The sequence below is a fragment of the Talpa occidentalis genome, unplaced genomic scaffold (genome assembly GCF_014898055.3).
Source record: "Talpa occidentalis isolate TD23 unplaced genomic scaffold, MPIMG_talOcc4v2.1 talOcc4.5, whole genome shotgun sequence".
Lineage (NCBI taxonomy): Eukaryota > Metazoa > Chordata > Mammalia > Eulipotyphla > Talpidae > Talpa > Talpa occidentalis.
This window is the reverse complement of record NW_023604861.1, coordinates 57,568,988-57,595,490: the sequence shown is the minus strand read 5'-3', so window position 1 is coordinate 57,595,490 and position 26,503 is coordinate 57,568,988. Positions and strand designations below refer to the sequence as shown.

At 36.7% G+C, this 26,503-nt stretch overlaps 1 protein-coding gene across 2 annotated transcripts in view; it reads left to right on the top strand.

Moving 5' to 3' along the window:
* WDFY2 (WD repeat and FYVE domain containing 2) overlaps positions 1-26,503 on the top strand; it is a 189,071-nt gene that overhangs the window by 118,902 nt on the left and 43,666 nt on the right. For both annotated transcript variants that reach the window (XM_054701680.1, XM_037527261.2), the window contains exons 3-4: positions 4,981-5,054; positions 23,392-23,446. In XM_054701680.1, the coding sequence (XP_054557655.1) occupies positions 4,981-5,054; positions 23,392-23,446 (129 nt within the window). The remainder of the gene's footprint in view (positions 1-4,980; positions 5,055-23,391; positions 23,447-26,503) is intronic.

The following is a 26,503-nucleotide window of genomic DNA, read 5'->3' as shown; positions in this document are numbered from 1 at the left end:
GTCCTACACTGTTCTTCATGAAATAAAGCATGTGTTGGATATTGTAAATCCTCTTATCTTGTGATAAACAGGACTGAATGAAATCATACTGCATGTTAATTCTTTGCTTTGTGATGGTGGGGTGTTTCTTGAAGGCTCTCTTCTAGGTCCTCTTATCTTAGGAAAAGGGCATTTAAACTTCATGGGGACCAGAGACACACTGGGGGCAGGAAGAGGAGGAGGGATTAGGGTCAAAATAAGGGGGGTGGGAATTGTATGGGGAATATAACCAAGATGAAAATGCATACATTGTGCAAAAATGAAAAATGATGTGAAAAATATATAAAATCAATCAATCAATTAATTAATTAATTAAAAGGAGGCAAATTAAGCTGGGGGAAAAAAGACTTCTTGAGCATAATAGAGAAAATTAATACTTAAGGATATTATTTATGATCAGAAAATATTAGGTAAATAATTCCCAAATTTAATATAATTAAACTACAAGAATAATTCATTAAAATAAAATTTATCATGTATAAGCTTTAGCTTGTAAAAAAATAATAAACTTCATCAGAACGCCTTTAATACCTGAACTTTTATTCAGGGAAGTACCATTGTTTAAAGTTCCCACCAGAACATCCATTGAAGATGCCTGTCTCCTGCCAAACAATGACTTCACATTGTAAAGCAGTCAGTGTGATTTAATCTACCGCGTAATCTTCAATGAAACTTGTATTTATTTAACCAAAGTTCAACTGATCAGGAAAGGACAGAAAAAAAATTAGTCATAACATGAAAGAATTATAGATATATAAAGAATAGGAATCAGGAAACTTCCCCAATTAAATGTTTTTTGAGAATGTTTCTTCAATTATATATATGCCATATGTATATATATTTTAAAGCAAGATATGCATATAAATTAGGCAACCTGTGGGGTAAAAGTATTAGAAAAACAGGAATTTTTCTCTAATCCACTTAATTCAGTTGAGGTTGATGTTGGTCTCATGAGTTTCCGCTGTCTGGGGCTCATATGTCTTGGGTTTCTTTTCCCCTTCAAATTATATGGTTATTAATATAATCACCCAGACGGAACCTTCTCTTCATTTTAGTTTTTCCTAAATTTTAAACTTAATACCTGCCTTAATCTACAAAGATTTCATTTTAAAAATTTAGTATTATGAAAATGTTTAATTTTAAAGATAAGATTCGACAGGCCATCAAATTTTAAAGTTTTGATACTAACAGAAAATATTATCTCCCATCCCCACAGATCTGCACAAATTTCTATTTTATCTTATTTGTACCTTTCATTACTTACTTCCTGAAAGTTTGCCATATACATTTTCTTTGACTGTCATCAGTGTGAAACAGAAAAGAGAGATGGTAAATCTTAATCAGATAGTGTGGAAAATGAGTTCTTGTACTATTTTACTGAGACACTGGTTGATTTTTTCCTAGATTTTAATGAAAACACTGCTAGGGGATGGGAATAGGAAACTAGCATAGAATATCAATAAGATTGTGACTTGTGGCAAGGCCTTGAAGTTCTTTTCCTGGGTTTGTGTAGGAAAAGTTTTAGACAAACTATGCATTGCATAATGTATGAGAGAGGCCTTGTCAAGTGGGGGTCACCCCACAATGCTGCAGGGGAATTATTCTTACTCATAGGGAAGCAGTTCAAGGTGAGGGGAATAAATATATCTTCAGGTTTTGTAGCATGCTGTATTTGTTTCATCTAGACTTTAGGGATGCAGTTTTATTAGAGGAAGCCAGTAGAGGGGAACTGAATTGTGATTTTATAGTCAACCATTTCACTTAGCCTTTGGAGAATACACTTTTAATGTGGGAGGATGGAACAGTCTCTTAGGCAGCTCTTACTTAACTAAACTTTCAGCTATCAGAGAGACCAGTGTTTTTGGACTTATGGATTACTAGTTTTGCATTCTTATTAACAAAACATCACCTTTTTTGCAGTCTAACTACAATCATTGTGTGTCTCTTCCTTATTCTTCCTGCCAAAGGATTCCTTTACTGTTTGGCTATAATTAATTTATAGACTGTTTGGCTATAAATACTTTATGTCTCTTCTTATTTCTCCAGACAGCTTTGCCCTTTGTTATTTTCTTCCATGGACAGGAGTCCATTTTGTATGGACTTTCAGAGGTTACTTTTTTGTTGTTGATTTCTGGTGAGTTATATTAGATTTCTGTATGAATTTATCTACTCCAACCCCCAGAAGGAAAGACATGTGCTATGACAACCAATATGGGATCGGGTTCTATTCAATCTGTTCCCTCCCTCATTGCCACCCAGAGCCTCTGGGTAACCAACCTGGTGCCTGTTTCTGTGGAATAATCATTTTAAAACTCATCTACCAAAGCCTATGCACATATATACAAACTCAGTTTTGCCTGGTATTTTAGCTTTAGAAAGGCAAGTTGTGCTTTTGGGGACTTTTGAGTTATAGCTCTTGAGCTTTGCTGTTGCCTTGTGTAGAACCATCTTGGGTTCAAATATTGTTTTCTTTAACAACAGGATTTCTGTCAAAATCTTCGATATTTATGGTGGCTTAACCGGAGGGTCTTTTCCTTTTGAATTCTGGTGATGCTTCTTTTTAAACAAAAATTTGAAATAAAAGGGTGACACTGGGATGAGTCTTACAATTCCTATATATTCTTGGTGTCACAATCTGTAAATTGCTTGACGACAGCTATAATTCTTCCTGGAGAGAAAGAATCACATGCTTGGAACAAAGTAAACATTTTAAATTTTTGTTGAAAAAACCAAGTGATACAGAAATAGTGATGTGGATTTAGTGGTAGCCTATGCAGTATTAAAAAAAAAGATTGGTGGTTTTCTAACTCTGTAACATAAGCAGAAATGAATTTTGGAGGAAATCACATAGATAATATTTTTATATGATCAGCAGGCAGCTAAATGATTAGATGATTCTGGCTATTCTGTAACTTTTTGGTGTGCAATCAAATTTTGCTTTCTATGCTCATGCTTATATCTTTAAAAAGCACTTGATATTTTAAAATATTAAACAAGAGGGCCTCCCCGGTGGCGCAGCGGTTGAGCACTGGGTTGCGAAGCTGCCCGCGGCCTCTGCAGCGCCGGTTCGATCCCCGGCTGCTCCCCGGCCACCAGAGGAGGGTCCCACATGGCGCCAGACCTCTCCTGCCGCCCGCTGCTCCCCTCAGCAGTGTACTTCGGTCCTTCTGCCTGCTTTGCTCCCTGCTCTGGCTCTGGTGAATTCTCTCACACTCCCACGCTTCTGACTGTACCCAGTGCATGTACAAATAAATAAATAAATACATGCCTCTTTAAAAAAAAATAATAAAATAAAATATTAAACAAGAATATCAAAATAAAGATCAAAGACAATGTTACAGAAATAATCTTATTACTTGAACACAACTCTGTTTAGTTTTTTTCTTTGTATAATTTTATGTGTTTATGTACTTTCTATGATTGTAATCATTTTGCTTTTTCAAGTGACATCAATTAAATTAGATTTTAATTCTGTACATTTGTTATGGAATTATGAAATCTGGCATCTTAGCACTTGCATAGAAATTGTGTCAACATCATTTATTGGCCAAGAGGATTAAGACTAGCTTTCTTAGGGCAGTACATTAAAGATCATTTGATTGCCTTTTTTTAGCAGTGTACTTTTGATATAGAATTTAATTTTGAGGCTAAAACAACAGGTATTGTACTGATAAAAGTTTGGAGGGAAATTTTTTTTGTATTTCTTTTTTCTCTATATATAATTATTGAAATTAGGAAAAAAGTCAAACTTTATGCTGTTTAGAAGGTTGTTTTTTGTTCAGGGCCTTTTAAATAGAATTAAAAAAATTACTATATAATATGTTTATGAAGTGGCTCTGTCAGTAGAACTTGAATTTTCTTTTATAGTTTAAAGATAAACCAAGTTGGGCGTTTGAAAATCGGTTTGTGTGTTTAAATTATGCCTTTAAGCCTTCTCCACCTCTTTTCCTGTATGACCTTGTGCAAGATATCTAGTCATAAATGAAAGGTAGAGGTAGAAATACTTAATGTTGATTTGATTATGATGAATAGTAGTTCATGACATACAGAGCTACTGTGAAGAGGCAGAGACTTTTAAAAATTGCACTGGACTCTTTCAAACAACTATTTCAATATAGGGTATATTGTCAAAAAGCCTCCATTCTTGGAAGCAAATGTACATAGAGATGTCAGGGACCTGGATGCTGTTTAATAAGCTCTTGTTGCTTCCAAGTATGCTTAATTTACTTAGGCTCAGGTGTACTCAGGTAGTCAGTGTGCTCAGAACAGAGAGGCCCTGTTCAAGATTAGGTGAACTGACTCATGACTCATTTGATATCTCTCCTATGGAGCCTGGCCCTCATTGAGTCGGTTCTCTTTTAAATTGAGATATACCCTCAGCCTTTTCTCCCATTAGTAACCTCTAGTGTACCCCTTGAATGCTGAGAGTAAGAGACTTATGTTAATAAGTAATAGTCCACATGCCCCAAGTCAATTCTGAATCAAAACACATATTTCTGTAATAGTTTTGGGAGTGGGGAGGTTGGGGAGGGGAGGCTGAGGAGAGGTGGGAATAATAAAATCTTTTATTTCTCACTCCAGAAAGGATAGATTATTTCTAGTTAAGATGGGATTTGAGTAGAAAAGACAGATTAGAGATAGGATTACACAACAGAAAATACTGTTAATCTAGTCAAGCAAATTTAGATATAATACTGACACAATAGCTGAGACCAAGTCGCTTGGAACTTGTCCAGTGTGAGAATGTCTTGTTGTATTCATTAAAGGATAACTTAAAAACTAGGGGTTGGTTGTAAAATTACTGTTTTTATTTTTTGGTGAGTGGGAGTTAAATGAACTGTTTTTCGAGAAATAAATAGCCACACACTTTTAGCTAGTTAGTCACTCCTAAGATGAGAGTCATGGTTTTGTTAATTTCATCAACATGTTCATTTCTTTCAGCTCCATGTTCATGCATGTCTTTTAACCCGGAAACAAGAAGACTGTCCATAGGTCTAGACAATGGTACAATCTCAGTAAGTACACATAAATAAGATTTCCAGTTGAAATACTTCCTTCTTGTGAAGTGTATATATATATATATATATATATATGTATATGTGTCTTGTAATGAGAATATTTATTAGTTTTTTTTTTTTTTTCAAATTGACAAATGAATTCTCTTGTTAAATAAAGTGGAAATTACAGTGCAGGAAATTATAATGAGATGTAGAGAGCAGTTATCAGTCTTAAATGCTGACAAAATTTAGCTTGACCACGGGCACACAGTGACTAGAATAGGAACATATGAAGCCAGTGAGTGAGTCTGTGTGGTGGTGAGAGCAAGCTGCCATACTGGTGATTTTGATCATATGGTTAATCATGGTGTCATATGCTTCCCCACACATGTGGCAGAACGCAGGGAAGAAGTGTCTTAGAGCTGCAAGTCTGGTCTTGTCTTTGTTACTAGGTGTTCTACTTCCCCACTTTCTTTCCCTTGTTGTCTCTTCTACTCATTCAGGCACATGAATAGAATTCTCTACATTTGTGTGAATTTATAAGGAAGGCTTAGAATCTAGATTTAGTTTGTAGGGTAGATCCAGATACATACTAGACCTTGGGATTATAGATCTTGAGGAAACTGAAGTAGAGATTGGAATTTCAGATTTTATCTACCTACTTAATTACCTTTTTTCGTACTTGCTATAGTTTCAACTAGTAAATTAACTAGTAACATGATCTGGTAAATTCTCCATTTCAGTAAATTATTTGCTATTGCCTTTAATACTGCTTTGGGACCTGCGAGTTGCTACTCTGGCCACCCCTCCTCACAGGGTGATTAGTGTGTGTGTGTGGTGGGGGGGAACCAGGATGTGCCCAGGGTAATCCCTTATTTCCTCCTAAGCCCATGCTCTGGGTACCCGACTCCTATTTCCTGTCCCCAGAGAACATAAAGCCTGCTTCCAGGGCCTGCATAAGCCTTTTCCCTGGATCTGTTCTGAAGAGATATGAAGAGATAAAACCAGCAGTAAATGTACCTTTAGGTCTGAAAGGTAACTAAGGGACAGTGGTTTGAGGTGTGTAGGAAGTCTATCCATATGCACAAAGCCTCTCAAGGTGTTGATTTGCAAATGGGAAGAAGAAGGTGTGAGTTGGGCCCCCCTACACTAATACACTATGGTATGGAACGTCAAGGAGACTAAAATTGAAAATTTGTAGTGATACTGCCAGATAGTTGAAGGTATATCTGGTAAGACTGGGGGAAAAGGCTACATTTTATTTAATGTTTAACAGTATGTATAACTTTAAAATATCTAGACATATAGAATGTGTGTCTCTAATTGTAATCTTTATACCTACAATTTTTTTTAGTTCTTCCTGTTTTATTCTTTTTTTTATATCATTGTTCATTTTTAAACAATATTTGCTTTCCCCCGCCTCCTCAGGTGTAGCCCCCATAGAATTTCCTTCACCAACGCACCCAGTCTCCTGTGCTCCTCCCTCCCTCCCTCTGATCCCTCTCCCTCCTCCTCCCCTGCAGTATGTTTCTGATTTGTCATTGTCCGTTTTTGCTCTGTTGTGTTTTGTACTGTTACTATTTTTTTTACACTGATGTCTTATTTTGTTCCCCTATATTCCTGTTATAGGTGAAACCATCCGATATTTTTCTTTTTCCTTCTGGCTTATTTCACTGAGCATAATTCCTTCCAACTCCATCCACGTTGCTGCGAATGGCATGAGTTTATCTTTTGTGATTGCTGAATAATATTCCATTGTGTATATATACCACATCTTCTTGATCCAGTCATCTATTTTTGGGCATTTGGTTAACCCCTAAAAATGTTAAGAAGTAGGCCTGAAATTTTCCATTTGCTCTTTAGTCAAAACATTTGTTTGATGATCTTTATGGAAATGTTAACAATATTGTTAAATACAAACTAGTCTATTGACAAAAATATTTATGGAGTTTTTGTAGTATCCATTGCATATAGTAGATCTCTAAGCTGTTCCTTAGGAAGACAAGAGAAGTTCATGATACAGATCTTTGGCTGCTTTAAAGAGAACCATTTTTAAAAAGGGTGTGGGGAGATAAATTTATTTTAAAAGATAAAGGGAGAAATTGGTTTGTTTGAACTGAAGTATTCATTACAAAGGAAATCTGAAAAGATGACTGGAGCCAAGAATTCATAGAATAGAATGTATTGATATAACACTCTCCTGGAAAAGACTTATTTGTATATAAATGGATGATTCTCCACACTTTTGAAATTAGTGAAGGTGGTTAATGGGTGCTCATAAATTTGAGTCTGAAAACAGGAAAGGTGAGCAAAGTAAGTTATGGAGAGTTCTGGCTATTTATTGTACACAAGAGGCGAAACCATCTTAGCAATTATTCCTTAGTAAATGAAACTGTCAATGAGCTGGAGCATAAGTCAGGAACTGGACTGAGATGCTTCTAGGCATGTCTGTACAAAGTTGAGTTAGCAAAACTTACCTTCATAGGATCTTCTAAAAAAGATTAAGAACCTACTTTTTTAATTACCTTAAACGTACCTCTTTTATGTGGCTTAAGATATTGAATTGGGGGGACCTCCCTGGTGGCACAAGGGGTTGACACGCAGTCTGTGAAGCTGTCCGTGGCTGCTGCAACACGAGTTCAATCCTCGGCCAGCGAGCTACCCACATGGCGCAGCAGACCTCTCCTGACTCGCCCGCTACTCCCCTCAGCAGTGTATTTCACTCAGTCTGCCTGTTCTGTTCCCCGCTCTGTCTCTGGTGAATCTTCTCACCCCCCCACAGCTCTGGCCTGTACCCCGGTTCTCGTATGTATAAATAAATAAATCTATAAAAAAAAAGATAATGAATTGTGTACCTTACCTATTGTCATCTGAAGAATTACATAGATTTCTGAGTTAGGGGAAGCTACATTGAGAGAACAGCTTGTCTAAAGTCCAGAATTCTCATCGATTGCTACAATAACAGCTCTTGATTGAATGTACTTATACAGCCTCAACTATTTAATAGTTTACATTCTGGACATGAGAAATCCTGTTCAGAGTCTATATATTCTCTCTTCCCTGAATATAGCAAATAAATTTAAAAACACATATTGGTTAATTTATTTTGACGTAAAGAAAGGACAAAATCAAAAAGTGAATCTTTGTTTCAGTTTATTTTACAGAATGAAAGAGGCAATTCACCTATATAACTGAGTAGTAAATTAGAAATGCAGTAGATAGACCATTCTTTCAAAAACTGGGCCACAGAAAAAGGAGAGAGAGGGTAAGTGCTGGAACAAACCAGGTGTTCAATGTTAGACCAGTGAGAGGGTCCAGAAACAGTTTAGAGACTTTAACTTTGGGAAAGAATGGAGGACTTTTGAGGTAGGAGGGAAAGACAGGCAAGTTTTGAGAAGTAGGAGAGGATTGGCTTTTTTACTTTTCCCATAAAGTAGCAAATTAGGTCACCTGCTGAGAGAAGCTAACATGGGGTAAAGTATGTTTTCATATCTTATCTGTCACTTCTGATCTTATAATTCAGAATTCCCTTTGCCATCTTGTCTCCAGGGTCCCAATTATCTCTCAAGGCCTTGTTTAAAATGTTATCTCCTCCCTTTTTGGAGGGAGGAGATGTGGACACAGGTAGTTCCCAAGCTCTACCAGTTGAAATTAGTCAGCCACAATACCTAGTGGGCTAGCTATATTGTGTTCTTAGTTAACTTTCATGAGAAGTTTCAAAGTCTATTTTCTCCATTAAAGTGTCGAGTGTTGAAGCCTTGGCCAGGCTTTTATTCATCTCCTCATCCAGGGGGTCTTAGTGTGGTCCCTTGTACAAATTAGGGGCTCAATGAAAATTTTGTTAAATAAGTTGACTGAAGTAAAAACACTATTATTATTTAATACAATTGGTTTTAATAAATATCTGCTTAAATCCCAAGATAGTATATTTGTCAGTTCTATTGCTATTCAAATATTTTTTGCAATGGGTTACCTTCTGTAGAGGAAAAGTTGTCAATAATTTAATTCATTCTGAATTTTCAGAAATATCTTCTGTTTTAATATTGAAAGAAGTCAGGTTGTACAAACTGTTTATATTGAATTACGACTTTAAAATGTTCTATTGTAGCCAAACAACACATATTACATATCAACTGTGCAAAAGATTATGTTCAATTCTAACATGTGACTCATGCTCTCAAAGAATTTTTCATTCAGGGCCGCCCTGGTGGTGCAGGCGGTTGAGCATCGCGCTGTGAAGCTGTCCACAGCCTCTGCAGCGCTGGTTCAATCCCGTCCGGCCTGCGAGGGTCCCATATGGCGTGGCAGAACTCTCCCTGTCTGCCCGCTGCTCCCCTCAGCTGTGTATTTGGTCAGTCTGCCTGTTCTGTTCCGCGCTCTGTCTCTGGTGAATCCTCTCACCCTCCCGCACCTCTCACCTGTACCCCGGTTCTTGTTAAATAAATAAAATCTTTAAAATAAAAAAAAATAATTTTTCATTCATTTGGAGAAAAATTAAGACAGGTTATAAAATAAGTAACTCAAAGTACAAAAAATAGTAAGGGCAAAAGTAGCAGTACACCATTGTGATGTTGGCAAAGCAATCAGGTGAGAAGAGAGTAGGAGAGAATGGTTTCCGACAGCTGCATGGAGTCTGGCTGTGAGCTGGAGTTAGAAAAAGTGCTAGAACCTGATTAGTTAAAGATAGAAAGATAGGGTATTTCAGTCAAAATAAGTGGTAAATAATAGAAAACCAATGGAGGTAAGAAAAGAGCAAGAAACGTTTGGCAGGAAATGAACCAGTTTGAGAAGTGGATTAATAGGGTATAAAGTATAGAGAGTTGTTAGGAGTAAATTGTGAAAGACCTGACTCAGGATAATTAGTTCCCATTGTGTAAGCAACAGGGAAGACTCCTCCGCACCCCCAACCCCTACATCACCACCTCCACAGGTAGACTTTCAAAGGGCATAATGGGGAAAGAAATGTCAACACAGAAATTAAAGAATTTCCATTAAACTAATTTTTACCAACCCTACAGAATAATGGCTGGAGGATAAGTATAGAGATGCATATATAGTCATCTTTATAAATAAATAATATTTCCTTCATAAAATTGCTAGGGCATTAAAGTTTTTATTAAGATCTTGCCAAGATAAGTGTATCATCATTGAAGTTTTTTTTTTTAAACAAGACCCCAAAATAAAATAAAAATTCGAAGTAACGTGAATTTGGGAGTATACTATTCGAATCAGTAGAACTGCTGATGACAAAGCTGCAGTAATTTTCCTAACATTTTTCCGACAGTTGATTAGGAAACAATTTTGTAAATGTGCAATACAGTGACTTCAGTATTAAACTTTGAGGATGATTCAAGATTCCCCTTAAGGAGATAAGATTGTAGACTTATTTTTCTACATCTAATGCTGTCTTAGCCTAGATTAAGTTAAATATTGGTTAGGTCATATGTCAATAGTAGTACCTAAAAGTTCTCTGGACAATTGCAAAGAATTGCCCTAGGATAGTCACTAATAAATTGGAAGTTTGTGTTATTCCACACATCTGGCCATTGCTAAAAGGATTTTGATGTAAGCAGGTATTTTTATTAATAGATGAGTTGTGTATTGCTGTGGGTTATGATGAGCCTTTAAGAGACTGAACCTAGTGGTCAGGTCACATTCTATAGGACAGACAAGCTACCTGTGAATAAAGCACTTCAATAATACCCAAGGTAAGTATATAGCCAGGCTACTACTGCTAGAAAGAAAAGCTTTTGAAAAGCTTCCTCTTGGTCAGCTCAGAGATAACAGTGCTTCAGCAAACTCCCACTTGTCAGACATCATGGTGCATTCTAAGCTTTGTACTTCGAGAGGGCTTGATGTTGCTTCATGTAACTGCATATAACTGTCAATTTTTTCAGTATCTGCATCTAAAAAGTTGGCAAATCAGTAGTGAATGCAAGTGCCAAGAACATTCTTTGGTCGGAGATGATTTTGTGCAGTTCTTTTTGCCAGAATGGGTAGTAGTCTTTTTGCAATCCTGTTTTGCTTCAGTGAGCCTAAGGACCTAATACTGATAGTTTTCTTCCTATACTGAGAATGTATTTATAAAAATGTAACATTTGCTAGTAACTGAGAGAAAAGTTTCCCCCTATGTGTAATGAGGCAAAACAGTGGATTGTGGAGCCCACATACAAGGTGTAGTGCAGGAAGAGCAGTACATAGACAGGGAGGAGCACCTGCTTTGCCAACATAAACATCTCTGGGTCACCACCACCCTGAGTCACTGTAGCACCCAATTATAGAAAAACAAAGAAACACAGGCCTGGTATTGAAGCCCAGCAATGAACCCCCAGGTCCGGACCAGGGAGGTGCGGGGTACCTAATGACTTTCCTCTCTCTATTAACGTAATCTTGGAGTCTGTTTGCAAGAATGTCTCAGATCAAAGAGTAGCTTTTATAATACCAGGTGACAGCAATCCAGCTATAGGGGTAATAAAGAATAACTGTTTCCTTCACATTCTGCCTCTAGTGAGTTCTTAAACTTTATAGCACAAGAATAAATACCAGATGGCTCTTTGGGGGTTATGTTTCATGACTGTTGTCAAGATACTCTGGGAGGGTGGTTTTCAAAGGTGATTGACATAGAAATGCCACATCGGTCCCTCTGGACTCTGCACAGAATATATTCTTTGCCCATCCAACCTTCCCCCCACCGCAGCCATTCTTCATGTCTATGTTTTATTTAGTAAATGAGAAATATAATAATTTATACATGTTAGAAGATAATAGGTGCTGTGGGGGGAAATAGAGCGGAATAATGAGGATTCTAATTTGAAGATGGGATAAGTGGACAGATTGCAATTTTTAGAAGATTCCATATGTTAGGCCTCATTGAGTAATAGAGTAGGTGTTATCTGAGCTGATGAGTTGAAGTTTTGGGTAGTGAGCCACCCTGATATCTGGGAAATGAGTGTTAACAGAAACTCCATTTCTTTCAACTTAAATCTATAAGGAAAAACATCTGATCATAAATAGTTCTAGTCTAATTCATAAAATGCATAGCATAAAAATTTATGAGTCTCTTGAATTTCAACAAAGGAAAGATCCATTCTGCCCAAAGTGATCATAGGAATGACAGAACATTTCAGCCTTGCCTTGAAGGATAAGTTTGAAAAATTGTGGGGATTGGGGAAAGGGAACAGTTTCCTGAGAACGGAGGACCTAATGCAAAGGCCCAGTAGTGGGAACGGGCAGGTGACTGTAAGGACAAACGTGGTTTGGTTGGAAATGCAACCAGAGGGGACATGGCCTCAAGAAGGATGGTTAGGACTTAATGACTAATTGTGTAGGAGAAATTGAGTGGAGCAAAAGGGCCAGTGGCAGGCTGAGCTCATTCATCTAGTATATATCATCTGCTGCTCTCCTGATTGGTCAGATAGCAACTGTCCTGACTAGCCAGTGTTCCTGGTTTATCAGTTGTTCCTGCTTTCTGGTGTTAGACTTGGGTAACTGGATGTAGGGGTAGAAAGGAAATGTTCCCCTACCCCACTGGGTTTTTCTCAGGTTGGTAAAGCTTTCAAAAATTTAATTAACATCCATATAGGGGAATCAACATGGATGCACATTCTGAAGTTAATTGGGCAAAATGAGGTTATTTCTCATCAGCTAAGGAATGGGATAGGGGCCTCAAGCTTCACAAAGAGAAGGGGGGAGCTGACATGAAGATGATGACTCAGTATGAAGACCACCTTTTCTTTTTTATAAATTAATTTTTTAACCTCATTGTTCATTTTTAAACAATATTTGCTTCCCCCCACCCCCTCAGGTATAGTCCCCATAGTTTCCTTCTCCAACGCACCTGTGCACCATCACCTCAGTCCCCTGTGCTCCTCCCTCCTTCCCTCTGATCCCTCTCCCTCCTCCTCCCCTGTAGTATGTCTCTGATTTATAATTGTCCTTTTTTGCTTTATTGTGTTTTGTAATATTATTTTTTTTACACTGATGTCTTATTTGGTTCCCCTATATTCCTACTGTAAGTGAAACCATCCAATACTTTTCTTTTTCCTTCTGGCTTATTTCACTGAGCATAAGTCCTTCTAGTTCCATCCACGTTGCTACAAATGGCATGAGTTTATTTTTTTGATTGCTGAATAATATTCCATTGTGTATATATCTTCTTCTTTATTGTGCCACATCTTCTTGATCCAGTCAATCTATTTTTGGGCATTTGGGTTGTTTCCAGGTTTTACCTATTGTAAATGGTGCTGCAATAAACATAGGTGTACAGGTGTTCTTTTGAATCAATGTTTTTGTGTCATTTGGGTAGATCCCTAGCAGTGGAATTGCTGGGTTGTATGGTAGCTCCATTTTCAGTAGACTGAGGAACCTCCAGACAGCTCTCCATAGTGGTTGGACCAGTTTGCACTCCCACCAGCAATGTAGGAGAGTTCCTTTTTCACCACATCCTCGCCAACATTTGTTGTTGCTTGTTTTTTTTGATATGTGCCATTCTTACTGGTGAAAAGTGGTATCTCAATGTGGTTTTGATTTGCATTTCCCTGATGATAAGGGATGTTGAACATTTTTTCATACGCCTGTTGGCCATTTGCATTTCCTCTTTGGAGAAATGGAAGACCACATTTTCTGTAATTCCATGTTTGCTCTGCCATACAGACAGATTTTCCTGATAGAAAGGCGATTTCTGGGTACTGTCCCCAGTTTTCGTTCTTTTAGTTAGTTAAGGGATTGGTAAAAGTTTTTCTTGAGATTACAGGGTCTTGATAGACCTTAGCTCAAAATAATCCACATGCCAAAGTGGCATGATTAAGAAGGTTGTTTGAACATCTTGGAGGCCCTATCCTTCAAGGGGTAATGGCAGAACCATTAGTGATACTTGTGTTTATCTTTCTTATGTATTTATTGCAATGGACTGTCATCTAGGTTTTCTAAAGAGCAAGTGATTTCAGAATTGGCATTCTAATATTTTTCTTTAGTCATAGAAATTTAAGGAGACATTTGCTAGAGTTTCACTAGCCTTTTGAAGAGACTCTGAAGTTTTTATGTCTCAAACCATTAGTAGATAAAAAAGAGATACCCACGGTTTAAGCCTAGACTGTGCAACCAAACAAGACAGTGACCTTGGACTAGACTTTAGTGTCTCTTAACTTAAGATTCTCTAAAGAATGAGCCATTGTGGTAGGCGTTCTCTGACACCCCTTACAAAATCTAAAGTTTCAGGAAATCCAAAACCAAACCAAAGTTCCAAACTTATTTCACCAGCTGTTTTCATAAATAAGAACAACAGTCACCACCCTTGGCTGTCAGACTAAATTTCATGACATCACACTATAAGTAATTTTCAATTTCAGCAGGCAGCTTTGATATTTAGGATATTTTGTCAAAAGTTTGGAACTCTTTTTTGTTGTTATTGTTTAAAGATTACGTATTATTCGCAACTAGACTGTATGTAAACTGATATTTTGTCTAATTTGTTGTTTACTGTTACAGCAGAATTTTTCTTGTGTTATAGATGTTTTGTAAAATACATGGTCTTTTTCACCATCCTTGAAGGGTAGTAGAGGCTCAGAATACTTTAGTGACTTTGTATAATACGTTAATGTACTGGCTTCAAAATAGCCTTGAACAGGATATTCCCCATTCATTGAATAACTTCCAGTTTGTCCCTAAGATTCTGAAATTTGCCAGAGGTAGTCTTGGAAGTTGTGGTTTTCAAACATGTGCATCTCTTTTCTTTTACTCTATCCTTTCTGTCCTCCTGGGAAAACTATTATTGAAAAACCAACTGCTTCTGGTTACTTGTGTTCAGTAAAACGTGACCATTGATGTGAAGAAAGATCACAACAAGTAAATCTAGAGAGGGGGTGCAGCCAAACCTGTGGCTTATGTGTGGAAAGACCCAGAATTTCCCTTTATGTGTTCTATGTGTAAACTTAAATCTGAACAAGAGTTTATAGAAAGAATTTGTAAAACTGAATTTGTTTCTTTGTTCATGATAATTTGAATCCGGAGAGGTGAAACCACTGCAGTTGTTACACAAACACAGTTATCATTTCTCATTTCAGATGTTCCTTGTATTGTGACACAAGTCTGTTCTCTTAGATACATAACTAAGGGTTTCTTACCAAGTTTACAGCTGAAAATGGGGGTTTGTAGTGAAAGCAGATCCCTTCTGCTTCCATTTCTTAAAGTCCATGTGGTCAGAAAAAATTAGGGTCATAGGGCATTTGAGAGAAGGGAAAATACATTGACCCTCCCAGTTCCTGGGTGGAGAGAATATTCTATTGTTTGGTAGCCAGCAAAGCCTTTTTTCATGATTTATAAAATAAACAAGAAATTTTTTTGTGCACTCCAGGCAAATTGGCAGAATCTGAAATGATGATTAATCGAAGCCAAAAGTCCGGTCAATCCCTGAACCCCTATTCTCAAGCCATGGAGAACTATTTTAGTATAATAATACTTTAGTACAATAATACTAAAATATTATTTGCAATTTTTTACTCTCCTTTTCTAACAAAGATTGAATGTAGAAATTGATGTGAAGATTCAGTTGTTTTATACTGATCTAGACATTGATAAGATTTTGCAAAATTGAAAAATAATGCCTCTCTGTATTTATAAAATAAAGAATGCTGTTTGCATTAGCATAATACATTCATTGTTATTTCAATGAATTAATACTTTAATAGTGTTTCAGTTTTGATTTCTGTTATGACAAATATGCATAGATGTTACTCATATAAATAAAAACTCTTTAGGTGCCTCAATACTTTTTAAGAGTAAAGGAATCCAGAGAGCAGAAAGATTGAGAACGGCTGAATTAAACAAAACGACCAAGAGGTACAAATTCCAGGTCAATGTGGAAGTGTGGAGACGGCCACCAGTAAGAACATGAGCATCTTTGGAAGGTCTTCATAGGATTGGAATTGTTTTTGAACTTGTGTAGAAAGGAAAATTAACACATATTGAAAGGAAGCTCAAAACATACTGGTAGAAAAAGACAAAGTAACAACCCTGTGTAAGACAGAAACTCCCTCATTCCTTACCCCATGGACTGCTGACCTCCCCTTTTCATTGATATGAAAGAACAGCTAGAGACCATGGGAAGAATAGGCCTTCTTCTTCTCACATGTAGAAAAGGGTTAGGAAATGAAGATTTTTCTCCCAAGTAAATGTTTAGGCAGTAAATATTTAGCCATTACTTTCTTGGAATTTCTTTTTAAATTCTAAATTTCCCAGTAATTTAAAAAACCATACACTTCAGTATAAAAATGGCCTTCAAAATAATTTCACCATCTGCAAAATGTAAGGTTAAGTTTATTTTGTCATTGTGGGTTTTCTGTTTATTATGTTCCATCTGATTTCAAAAAAGTTTTCATGGTAGCTTCTTGCAAGAATATACATAGTAAAATAAAGGTGAGAATAAAAATTGGAGTCAAGACCAGAAATAATATTTTTGTGTGTTCACTAAAATGTGAAGTTAAGCTCTAAATCGGGGGGATTAGGAATATTAATGTGTGTGTATTACTGTTCCGATCATACTGATGAACCAGATATGTTATACAGATGTCTTTCTATACGTAGCTCGCTCTGTGGTGAAAGAACTACCCTTGATGGAAAGATGGAGGTGGTTGTAATTCATTTTTATGACTATTTTCTTTTAGTATTAATTGGTTAAACTGGAAGTGTGCTCTTGGCATAAAGACTGGCTAAGGGTCTTGTGTGCACTGGCTAGGATCTTAGTGAGAAAAAATGGTCAGATCCCTACCTTGAATTTAAACTGGGAGGAGAAAAAGAACACAGCCAGGTGAAACTTAAAAGTCACATTATAGAGAGAAGCTGGAGGGACTGCGTTGGTCACATGCAAGACCAATTTACTAGAGAATAGAAGCTGAGTTGTAAGAAAAGAACTAGTTAAGAACAGACAACAGATTTCACTTAGAGAAAAAACAGAGATACCGGGAAAGAGCCCTGAGCCCACAAGAGAGAGGAGTCAAGTACAGCTTCATTAGCCAGTCGCTTTCTTATTAGGGCCTCTGCCTCTTTACAGTAAACTCTCTCTTCTTAGTGGCTTGAGTTTCTTGTAACCAAAAGAGCCTGAATAAAACCTAGAATAACACATGTATGTAGATTATGAGGATTAGCATAGTTTGTATGATCAAGACTTGAATTCGGTTCAGAACTTTCTTGTAGCTAAGGCAAAAAGGAGATACTATTACTAATATTGAAATTGAATGAGAAAAATAGAAGGCAATTTTAAAGGTAGTAATAATTGTCTATCACTGAATTTAAAATCAGCCATCTTTATTGTATGGAGGTTCCTTAACAAATTAAAAATAGTATTACCGTATAATCCAACAATGAGCAGAATTCAAAACTGGATCTGAAAGAAACATTTGACACCCATGTTCATTGAAGCACTATTCACGATAGTCAAGAAGTGATTGCAACCAAATGTCTACTGACAGATGAATGGTTAAAGAAAATGTGGTATATATATATACCCAAAGTGGAATATTATGAAGCCTTAAAAAAGGAGATCCTGCTACATACTGCAACATCAATGAATATTGAAGACATTGTGCTAAATGAAATAAACAAATACTATATGATTTGTATCTACAGTTGTTAAGGACGTAAAAGCAAAAAGTGAAAGATAGTTACCAAGTCTTAAAAGGTGGGAAGGAATTAATGTTTTATGGACATACAGCTTCAGTTTTTCAGAAGAAAAAGTTTATAGAGATATGTTGCACAATGATGCAGATATGCTTAACACTACTAAACTGTACACTTAGAAATGATTAAGGTGGTAAATTTAATGTTATTTTTTTGCAACAATAAAAAACTCATCCTCATGTAAGTTAACAGTTTTGAAACTTTAAGTAGTGTATCTGACAACATTCTGAACATTTTCTAAAGCAGAGGCAGAAGTGGGTTTTATGTGGAAACATGAAATAAATTTCCCAATATCACAGAATTTTGGTGTTATATCAGTTTCTCTTTTATGAAGGCAGATGCAGAGAGAAGACACTTTGTTCCCAACTAGAAATGCAGTACATCTGTGTTCATTTGTGTGCACATAGGAAACTATGTTTGTCTTGCAGGTATTTATGTGGCTTTGCATAGGCACACGCGTAAGAGAACCTCAAAGCTGCATACTTTAACAGTTTTGCAGGGCAGTTAAGCAGCGGACTTGCCTTCCTTTATTCTTTATCACAAGAGTTCCTGTTTATTTTTTGTATGACCTTGCTGATTGCTTTGAGATTTATCTTTTCTGGGGAGAGAGGAAAACCTATATGGAGAATGTGACTATAATTCTGTTTTCATAAAAACTAATTCATCAAGTATAAGTCACTTTATATCCCCTGATAATGCGAAAGCATGATAGAATCAGTAGCTAATGCCAATTTTAAGTTATATTTCTATTCCCTAAAGTAGAGCTATATCTTAAGAAATGAGATCATTGGCAAACTTTCAAATAAAAACATGAAACTGTGTGGGGGGTTACCATAATTTGATTATTTGAATTCTTCAATATCTATATCATTGAACTTTAATAGGTAGGCCATGCTTAAAACTCTATAGCATTGTTTACTGCAGAGTCAGAGAGTTAATGGTGACTGAAGCTGTCAAGCTCATCACTTTCTAGTTAAATTATTACTACTAAAAGTTCCTATCTTTTGTAGTGATTGAACATAACTTGAGAGGGAGAGAGGGACAGATGAGGGAATAGGGGAGAGCAGAGGAGAGAAAAGAACATGGTCAAGAAATGTACTTGGCCCAGGGAGGGGATTGCCGTCCCATGTACGTGCAGGTTGGGCATCTTTGTGGCATTGGAGATACTTGAACATCTTCAGCACATGGGCCTTACTGTGCCCCTATCATGCCTAATCCCCTGGATGAAGCCAGAAGCTACAGCAGAGCACTGTGGATCCTAGTCTTTCTTCTGTCCCATTGCTTTGTACATTGCACAGAAGAATCCAGGACAACCTGGAAGATTGTGAGATGTAGAAATCTAAGAACAAAGCTATACTTCTCGTTTGCGTGAAATCACAGAGCACTGCCAGTTGACCTCTTACTTAGACAGACAAAAAGCTATGTAATAAATTAACTGAGATAAAGTGGCCTCTGTTACCAAACAGGAGCCGAAGTATCTACTTTGATAAATGTACTTTTATAAACGAGTAGGAAATAATTATTGTTATTGTGAAACATGCCACAGAGAGGGCTGAGGATGGCATTTTACAAGCTTAAGCCTTGTACATTCATTCTTTGATGACAGGGCATGTGAACAACTTAAGTACGATGTTGCCCAAAGTATATTACTATCTGATTGACTCATTCTGTAGGACCTGGTTTTCATAGGAATTCAATCGAGAAAGCATTGATAAATGTATGAGTAAGTATTGCTATGGTTTTATTCTTCACTGCATCTCCAGCCCAAAGCACTTATGATTGATAACAGCAACCATAAACTGGAGCCTAACCAGCCTTGCATTTCCCATCTCCCCCTTTTCTTACCTTCCATTATTTTGATTTGAAGCATGCCTTCTTCCTTTTTTCTAAATCTTAGGAACAGATCAGTGCTTCATTGCCTTTGGAATTAAGAGTGTGTTAAATGTCCCCTGCAACCAGGTACACATACAGTATCGATCACCCCAGTATAGCTATAATAAATCAGGGTTTTTAGTGGGTCCATCATGTGTCTCCCAGGAACTGTGACATCACTTTTTTCAGGTTTAGTCCAAAGTAACACCTGTAAATCTTTTTTTTAATCAGAATTTACCAAGAAATAGAAAAATGATCCCATCCCCCAAATTTTTTTAAAGATTTATTTATGCATATAAGAGCTGGGATGCAGGCCAGAGGTGCAGGGGAATGAAAGGATTCACCAGAGACAGAGTGGAGAGCAGAACAGGCAGATTGACTGAAGTACACTGCTGAGGGGAGCAGCAGGAAGACAAGAGAGGTCTGCTACGCCATGTGGGTCACCTCCCTGGCCGGGGATTGAACTCGTGCTGCAGTAGCTGCCAATTGCTTCATAGTGCTGACACTTAAGCCCAAAATGGTCCCATAAAGAAATATGAAAATTACTTGAAGAAAATTATTAAATTTACTAATAACACCTTACTCTCTGAATTTAGAGGTTTAGTACAATTCTAATCAAAATTCTTAATGGGACTCTTTATTGTTATACAAAAGGTTATTATACTGATCTACATACAGTTTTTTTAAGTAAAGAAATTAGGACACATGCGACCTCTGTTAACATATTTTATATCTGCAGTAATTAAATCATTTTAGTCTTGACAGCAGAATAGCAGATCAATAGAGCAGAGTTAGATAACCCCAAACAGACCCAATTATATGTAAGAACATAAAATACAGTAAAGAAGATATCACAAGCCAACTGTGGAAGGAAAAGTTATTAAATAAATGGTGCTGAAGCAACTAGTTTGCTTTTCGGAAAAAGATTGATTTTAATCCTCAATTCATGTCTCCAAAATAAACACCAAGGAGCTTTAAGCTTACTTATTTGTTTGTTTGTTTATTTATTTATTTATACAAGCACTGGGTACAGTCAGAAGCGCAGGAGGGTGAGAGAATTCACCAGAGTCAGAGCGGAGAGTAGAACAGGCAGATCGACAAAGTACACTGCTGAGGGGAGCAGCAGGCAGCAGGAGAGGTCTGCGCGCCATGTGGGACCCTCACCCAGCAGCCAGGGATGGAACCAGCGCTGCAGAGGCTGCAGGCAGCCCAGGGCTCAACTGCTGCACCACCAGGGAGGCCCATAAGCATATTTAAATATTAGAAGTAATGCCTTAAAAAAGAAAAACAAATAATACAAGTAGAATGGACATTTTAAGACAATGGAAATCACAAAGAAAAATAACATTGAAGTACATAAATCTGAAACTTACCCACATAAGAAAGCTATTTCAAATATTATTTAAATGAAAATAACAGTTGCTTAAAATATGACAGAGAAAGAATAATCTATGAAAGCTATACAAATAGATAAGAAAGATACTACAACCCTCTGTGAAGCAGAAAAATCACAGAAGATGAATTCTAAAGGCTAACAAACATTTCAAAGTGTTTCAAAATTTTTAAGTTCTACTTTGCCTAAATTAATATTGATTTTAGAGTATATATGTTGACTAGAATGAGCTTGATAAGTATGTAGTCACATGGAATGATATACACGGTTTATTATAGGGAAAGAAAACATTGTTAGATGATATTTTTCATTGTATGTATTATTCTAATCATACTTTCCATAATCGTTAACATCTGAGAAATGTCATAAGACCTTTTAATGTTTATCTGCCTCACATTTCTTAGAATGTACGTTTGATCAGAAACATAATAATGAATAAAATGCTGACAAAATCTCCAAGTGAACAAAAAAAAAAGTTTAGTAATTCGGCTAACTGGTGATTGTACTGTCTCTGTATTCATTTATACCTGCCTTGTTCCAAAAGGAGCTGAGGTACTTTTTGCCCAAGCTAAACACTCATTTCAGTATATTCAAAATAACATGAATTCAGTAAATACCCAAATTATAATTGTCTTTTTTTTTTTTTAAGATTTTATTTATTTATACAAAAACCAGGATATAGGCCAGAAGTGCAGGAGGGTGAGAGGATTCACCAGAGACACAGCGGGGAAGAGAACAGGCAGACGGACCAAAATGCACTGCTGAGGGTAGCAGCAGGCGAGACAGGAGAGGTCTACCATGACATGTGGGTATCTCCCTGGCCGGCCAGGATTGAACCCGCACTGCAGAGGATACAGACAGCCTCACAGCACTGTGCTCAACTGCCTGTGCTACCAGGGAGGCCCAATAATAATTGTCTTTAATAAATTCACTTTGTTTGTGTTTATTAGGGTATGTGTTGTCCTCAGAAGAGAGGAGCTCAGAGTCAGCTATTGTCTGCTGGGAGGGAAGATGGAATTGAATTGTTGCTTAGACGTGTGTGTGGCTTCCTTATTTCATAAGCTACACATGGAAAAATACTTCTTAAAAATTAGTCTGCTCTCTTCAGTTGTGACTCTAACTCTTCAGAAATGAGAAACGGTTATAGTGCCACTCATTGAAGGAATAATGATACGAATTTCAGAAGTGACAAGTTGAATAGGTTATTACTGCGAAAATCATGGTGAAGAAAATACATTTTGCAGATAAGCGTCAAGGGGAGGATTGGATAGAATAGTGACTACTCTTTGCTACCTTGTACTTCCCTTCACAGAACCACATAATTTACCTTTGTGGCATTTATCACTAAAACAATAAAATACTTCTAAAAAATTACATAAACTATATGAACTCAGTAAATAAATAGCAAGTAAGATGTTTACATGTGTGTCATCCCACCTACCCTTGAAGCCATCAAAGAAAAATTCTCAAAGCCTCCAGTGTTTTGAAAAGATTCATTTTATTTTCTTTTTTGTTCTGTTTCTAAGCTCAAATAAAGGCATCAATTTATTATATTTTGCAGCTTTCCTTATGTTTGACAATTCACTCTTTAAGTATATATGGATAGTTGGCATTTGAAAGATTCTAAAAAGTCTACGGCCATACCACCCTGAACGCGCCCGATCTCGTCTGAAAGATTCTAAAGAATTCAAAACCTGGCTAGCACCTATAAACAATTGGTTGGCATCTGCATATGGGACATGTATTTTTAGATAAAGCATCCACACACACACACACATACCCCTTTTGTGTGTCCTCACAAAGAGATTATATAATGTGTTATATAGCAGCTAATTTTTTAAGTAAATTTGACATAAACTAATTTCATCAGATTAAGACATGCTATATTCACATATCCATTTGATCAATATTTGTTGCTTAACTATTATGCCAAATACTGTGCCGGCTTACCTAGGAATACAGACATGAGTAAGCTATAGCCTCGAGAAACTTATAATAAGAGGAAATAAATTACTGATGTTAGAAACAAAATCATTAAAATATCTACCTTATTTCTCTAGTAGACAATTGCCATCCATTTACTCACTGGCCAGAGTTTTAGAAATTTTCACTTTGTGCCACTTTTGAAGGAAAAAAAAAATTGAATTGAGCTTATTCTCCAAATTTACCAGTATCAAGTCTGAGCTTAATCCAGTTTCTTTTTCATTCATATTGAAAAGGAAAAAAACACTTTTAGCTATAAGGTAAAAGTTAAAATGACTGCGTTGTTATTTTTAAAAGGTACAAAATGAAGAGTTCTTTAGTAAAAATACTAATGTTAGATATAATTCTGTGATATTTGCTTGATATAGTTGGGATTTATTGAAACAATTATTAGCTTAGAGTTTTTTTGCTTAATATTTTCCTTCTCTTTTCCAGGAGTTTATCCTATCAGAAGATTATAACAAGATGACTCCTGTGAAAAACTATCAAGGTAAGGATGACATTGGTATTTTCATTTATCTGGACTTTGAAATGTTTCTTGATGGCTTCCACTGGCACCACATAGGTCTTAACTTTACAATAGCCGGAAGGACGAAATATAATGCCTTGAGGTAAATATTATCTGTTTTTGAAGTTATAAGCTAAGGCTGAAAGAAACTGGTAACTTGCTTGTTGTCCTGGTAAAGTACAGAGCCAGACCAGGGCACATGACTCTCAAAACCACAGCCCTTGTCTATCTTTTCATTTATCTAAGAGAAGGAATTATAGTTTCATTGGGTCTTCAACAACAGCAGTGAAACTTAGGCTATTTCCACAGTATAGAGCAGCAACACTTTCGGAAAGGGTTTCTTGACCTGGACCAATGATGTCATGGGTCAGAACATTATAGGAGAACCTCTTAACATTCACATGGTGATTGAATCCCAATTGCTTGACTCCATTCATTTTAGATAATCATCCAGTCACACCTCTGTATCTGCAAAGACATAGTGACCCATCTGGATTTGGAAACATTGTAATATTAAGTTATTTCTAGATTTTGAACCTAATTTCATTTTCCTATAGATTTGTTCTTTAATTTTTTTCACAAACCACTTATCAAGTAGTGACTACCTGCTATCCTGTGATAACTGAGGATTGGAATAGTGAATAAGACAGTGTAGCATATCTGCATCTAAGTAGTTTATAATCATGTGGAGGATACAGATGGGTAAATAGACCATTAAAATGTTGTGTGGTAACATCACAACTAATGGTAGTCACTCAGCCTTTTGGTGCTACAAAAAGTAAGTACAGTCTTTCTTACACATGGCACCCTTTCAATGATTTTTAAATAACCTTGAAAGCTCCCACTTCTATCCTTTCCTGTTCCCTTATTCTGCCTTTTCTTTCTAGCCTAAAAAGTTTATATCCTCCTTTACATAACCTAAAGATTGTCTTTTTTTAAAAAAAAGATTTTTTTTTTCATTTTCTCATTTTTTATTTATATAATAGCTGGGGTATAGGTCAGAGGTGTGGGAGGGTGAGAGAATTCACCAGAGACAGAGCGGGGAGCAGAACACGTAGACAGAGCAAAAGCACTGCTGAGGGGAGCAGCGGGCACAACAGGAGAGGTCTGCCACGCCGTGTGGGAATCTCCCTGGCCATCCGGGAATCAAACCCTTGCTACAGAGGCTGCGGACAGCTTCACAGCACTGTGCTCAACCCGCTGTGCCACTGGGGAGGCCCTAATCTGAGTTTTGTTCTTAAAAAAAAAAAGAAATGCTTTGTCTTGGTCACAAATCTTGATCATGTTGTACCTTTTTGGGCTATTTAAAAGTGTGACACATTGTGGTAGGTAGCCTCTGAAATGGCTCTCACCACTCCTCACCTTCTAGTAGTCACACCCCTCCCCTTGAATATAGGCTGGACTTAAAATATGGCAAGTGATGAATATCACTTCCAAGACTGGATTACGAGAGCAGGTCCTCCATCCCACGCACCCTCTTTTGCTCTCTTTCCTACCTGTTCTGATAGAAGCTGTCTTGTTGTAAGGAAACTCATGTTTCCTTTGTAAGGAAACCCATGTGGTATGAGAGGAAGGCCATACAAGCAGCCAATAAGCAACTGAAACCCTTTGTTCAACAGCATATAAAAACTAAATCTAGTCAATAACTATGTGAGAGAGCCATCAAGCTCTCAGGTGAAACCGCTGCCCCATGTCATACTTTGATTCTCTTCTGTGTGACCTTTCAGCAGAAGCACCAAGCTAAGCTGCACCGAGATTTCTGACCCACAGAAACTGAGATAATGTTTATTGTTTTTGGCCACGAGGTTTTGGGATAATTGTTATATAACAATAGATAAGTAATATATTACATATATTGTGATAAGTACAAAATCATATTTCCTACTTCTCTTGGACACTGTTCTTCAAAAGGATAAACTTTCTGGCAGCCACTTTACACTATGGGTTCATGGGGAATCGTCAACTCAGATCCCTCAACTGTTCTCACCTGAATTGTTATTCAGCTGTATCTCTTGTACTTTCAAAGCTGTTTCTTGGGTTTTTGTTAGTTTTTATCTTTAATGCTTGACTTCACATTCCGTTATTCATGATCTCATTTTATTTAGTCCATCATGTCAGCAAGATATTTTGAAATCTTAATTGTCATTATATAATAACTCTCACTTAGTTTTGTATTTTCTTTAAATATATAATCATTAAATTTATCATCTCTACATCTTTGCTAAAAAATAATGGATCTCAAAAATTCCCGAATGATGAACGCACCACTACAACCCACTTTTCGTATGCCACTATTCTTGGGATCTCTTATATTAATCCAGATTTATATACTTCTAACTGTGTCAGAATATAGTTTCTATATTTTCATTTTTTCTACAAGGGAATTATGAAAAATCAATAACTAGACTGCTGCAGAGACCCTTTTATCACAAACACATTGGGATAATGGCAAATGATCCTTTTGGTTACTGTTTTTGTTGCTCTTTCTAATGCAGTACTCATGAGGAAAGAGGAAGATTCCTATGTGCTAGAAGCAGAATGACAATGAAACTCAGAATGATATACATATGACCTGACATTGCAGCCATGCTGAGGAGATAAAAAGAACTGCTAATAGCTAGAAGCTTTTATATGAACATTCACTTGGGGATTGGAGATGAAACCTAGGACATTAGTGAGAATGGAAACTAACAACTGAGATTTCTATATAAAGCTGACATCCACAACCCCATGGAGACAAAAAAATCTCCAGTCCTTCACTACAGGGAAGTTCATTATGGAAGACTACAGGGAAATTTACTACTGATCTCAAAATGTAGATAGAAGGGAATAGTCTCTTATGATAAAATCCCACTAGAAAACTTTTGATCTTAAAAGTTCTCATTACAAAAGAAAAAAAAATTATAATTATGGGAGGCAATGGGTGTTAACTAAACTTATTGTGGTTCTCATTTTACACCGTATACATTCGTCACGTCATAGTGTTATATACCTTAGACTAACACAATGTTATATATCCAAAGAAAGGAAAGTTTTTGG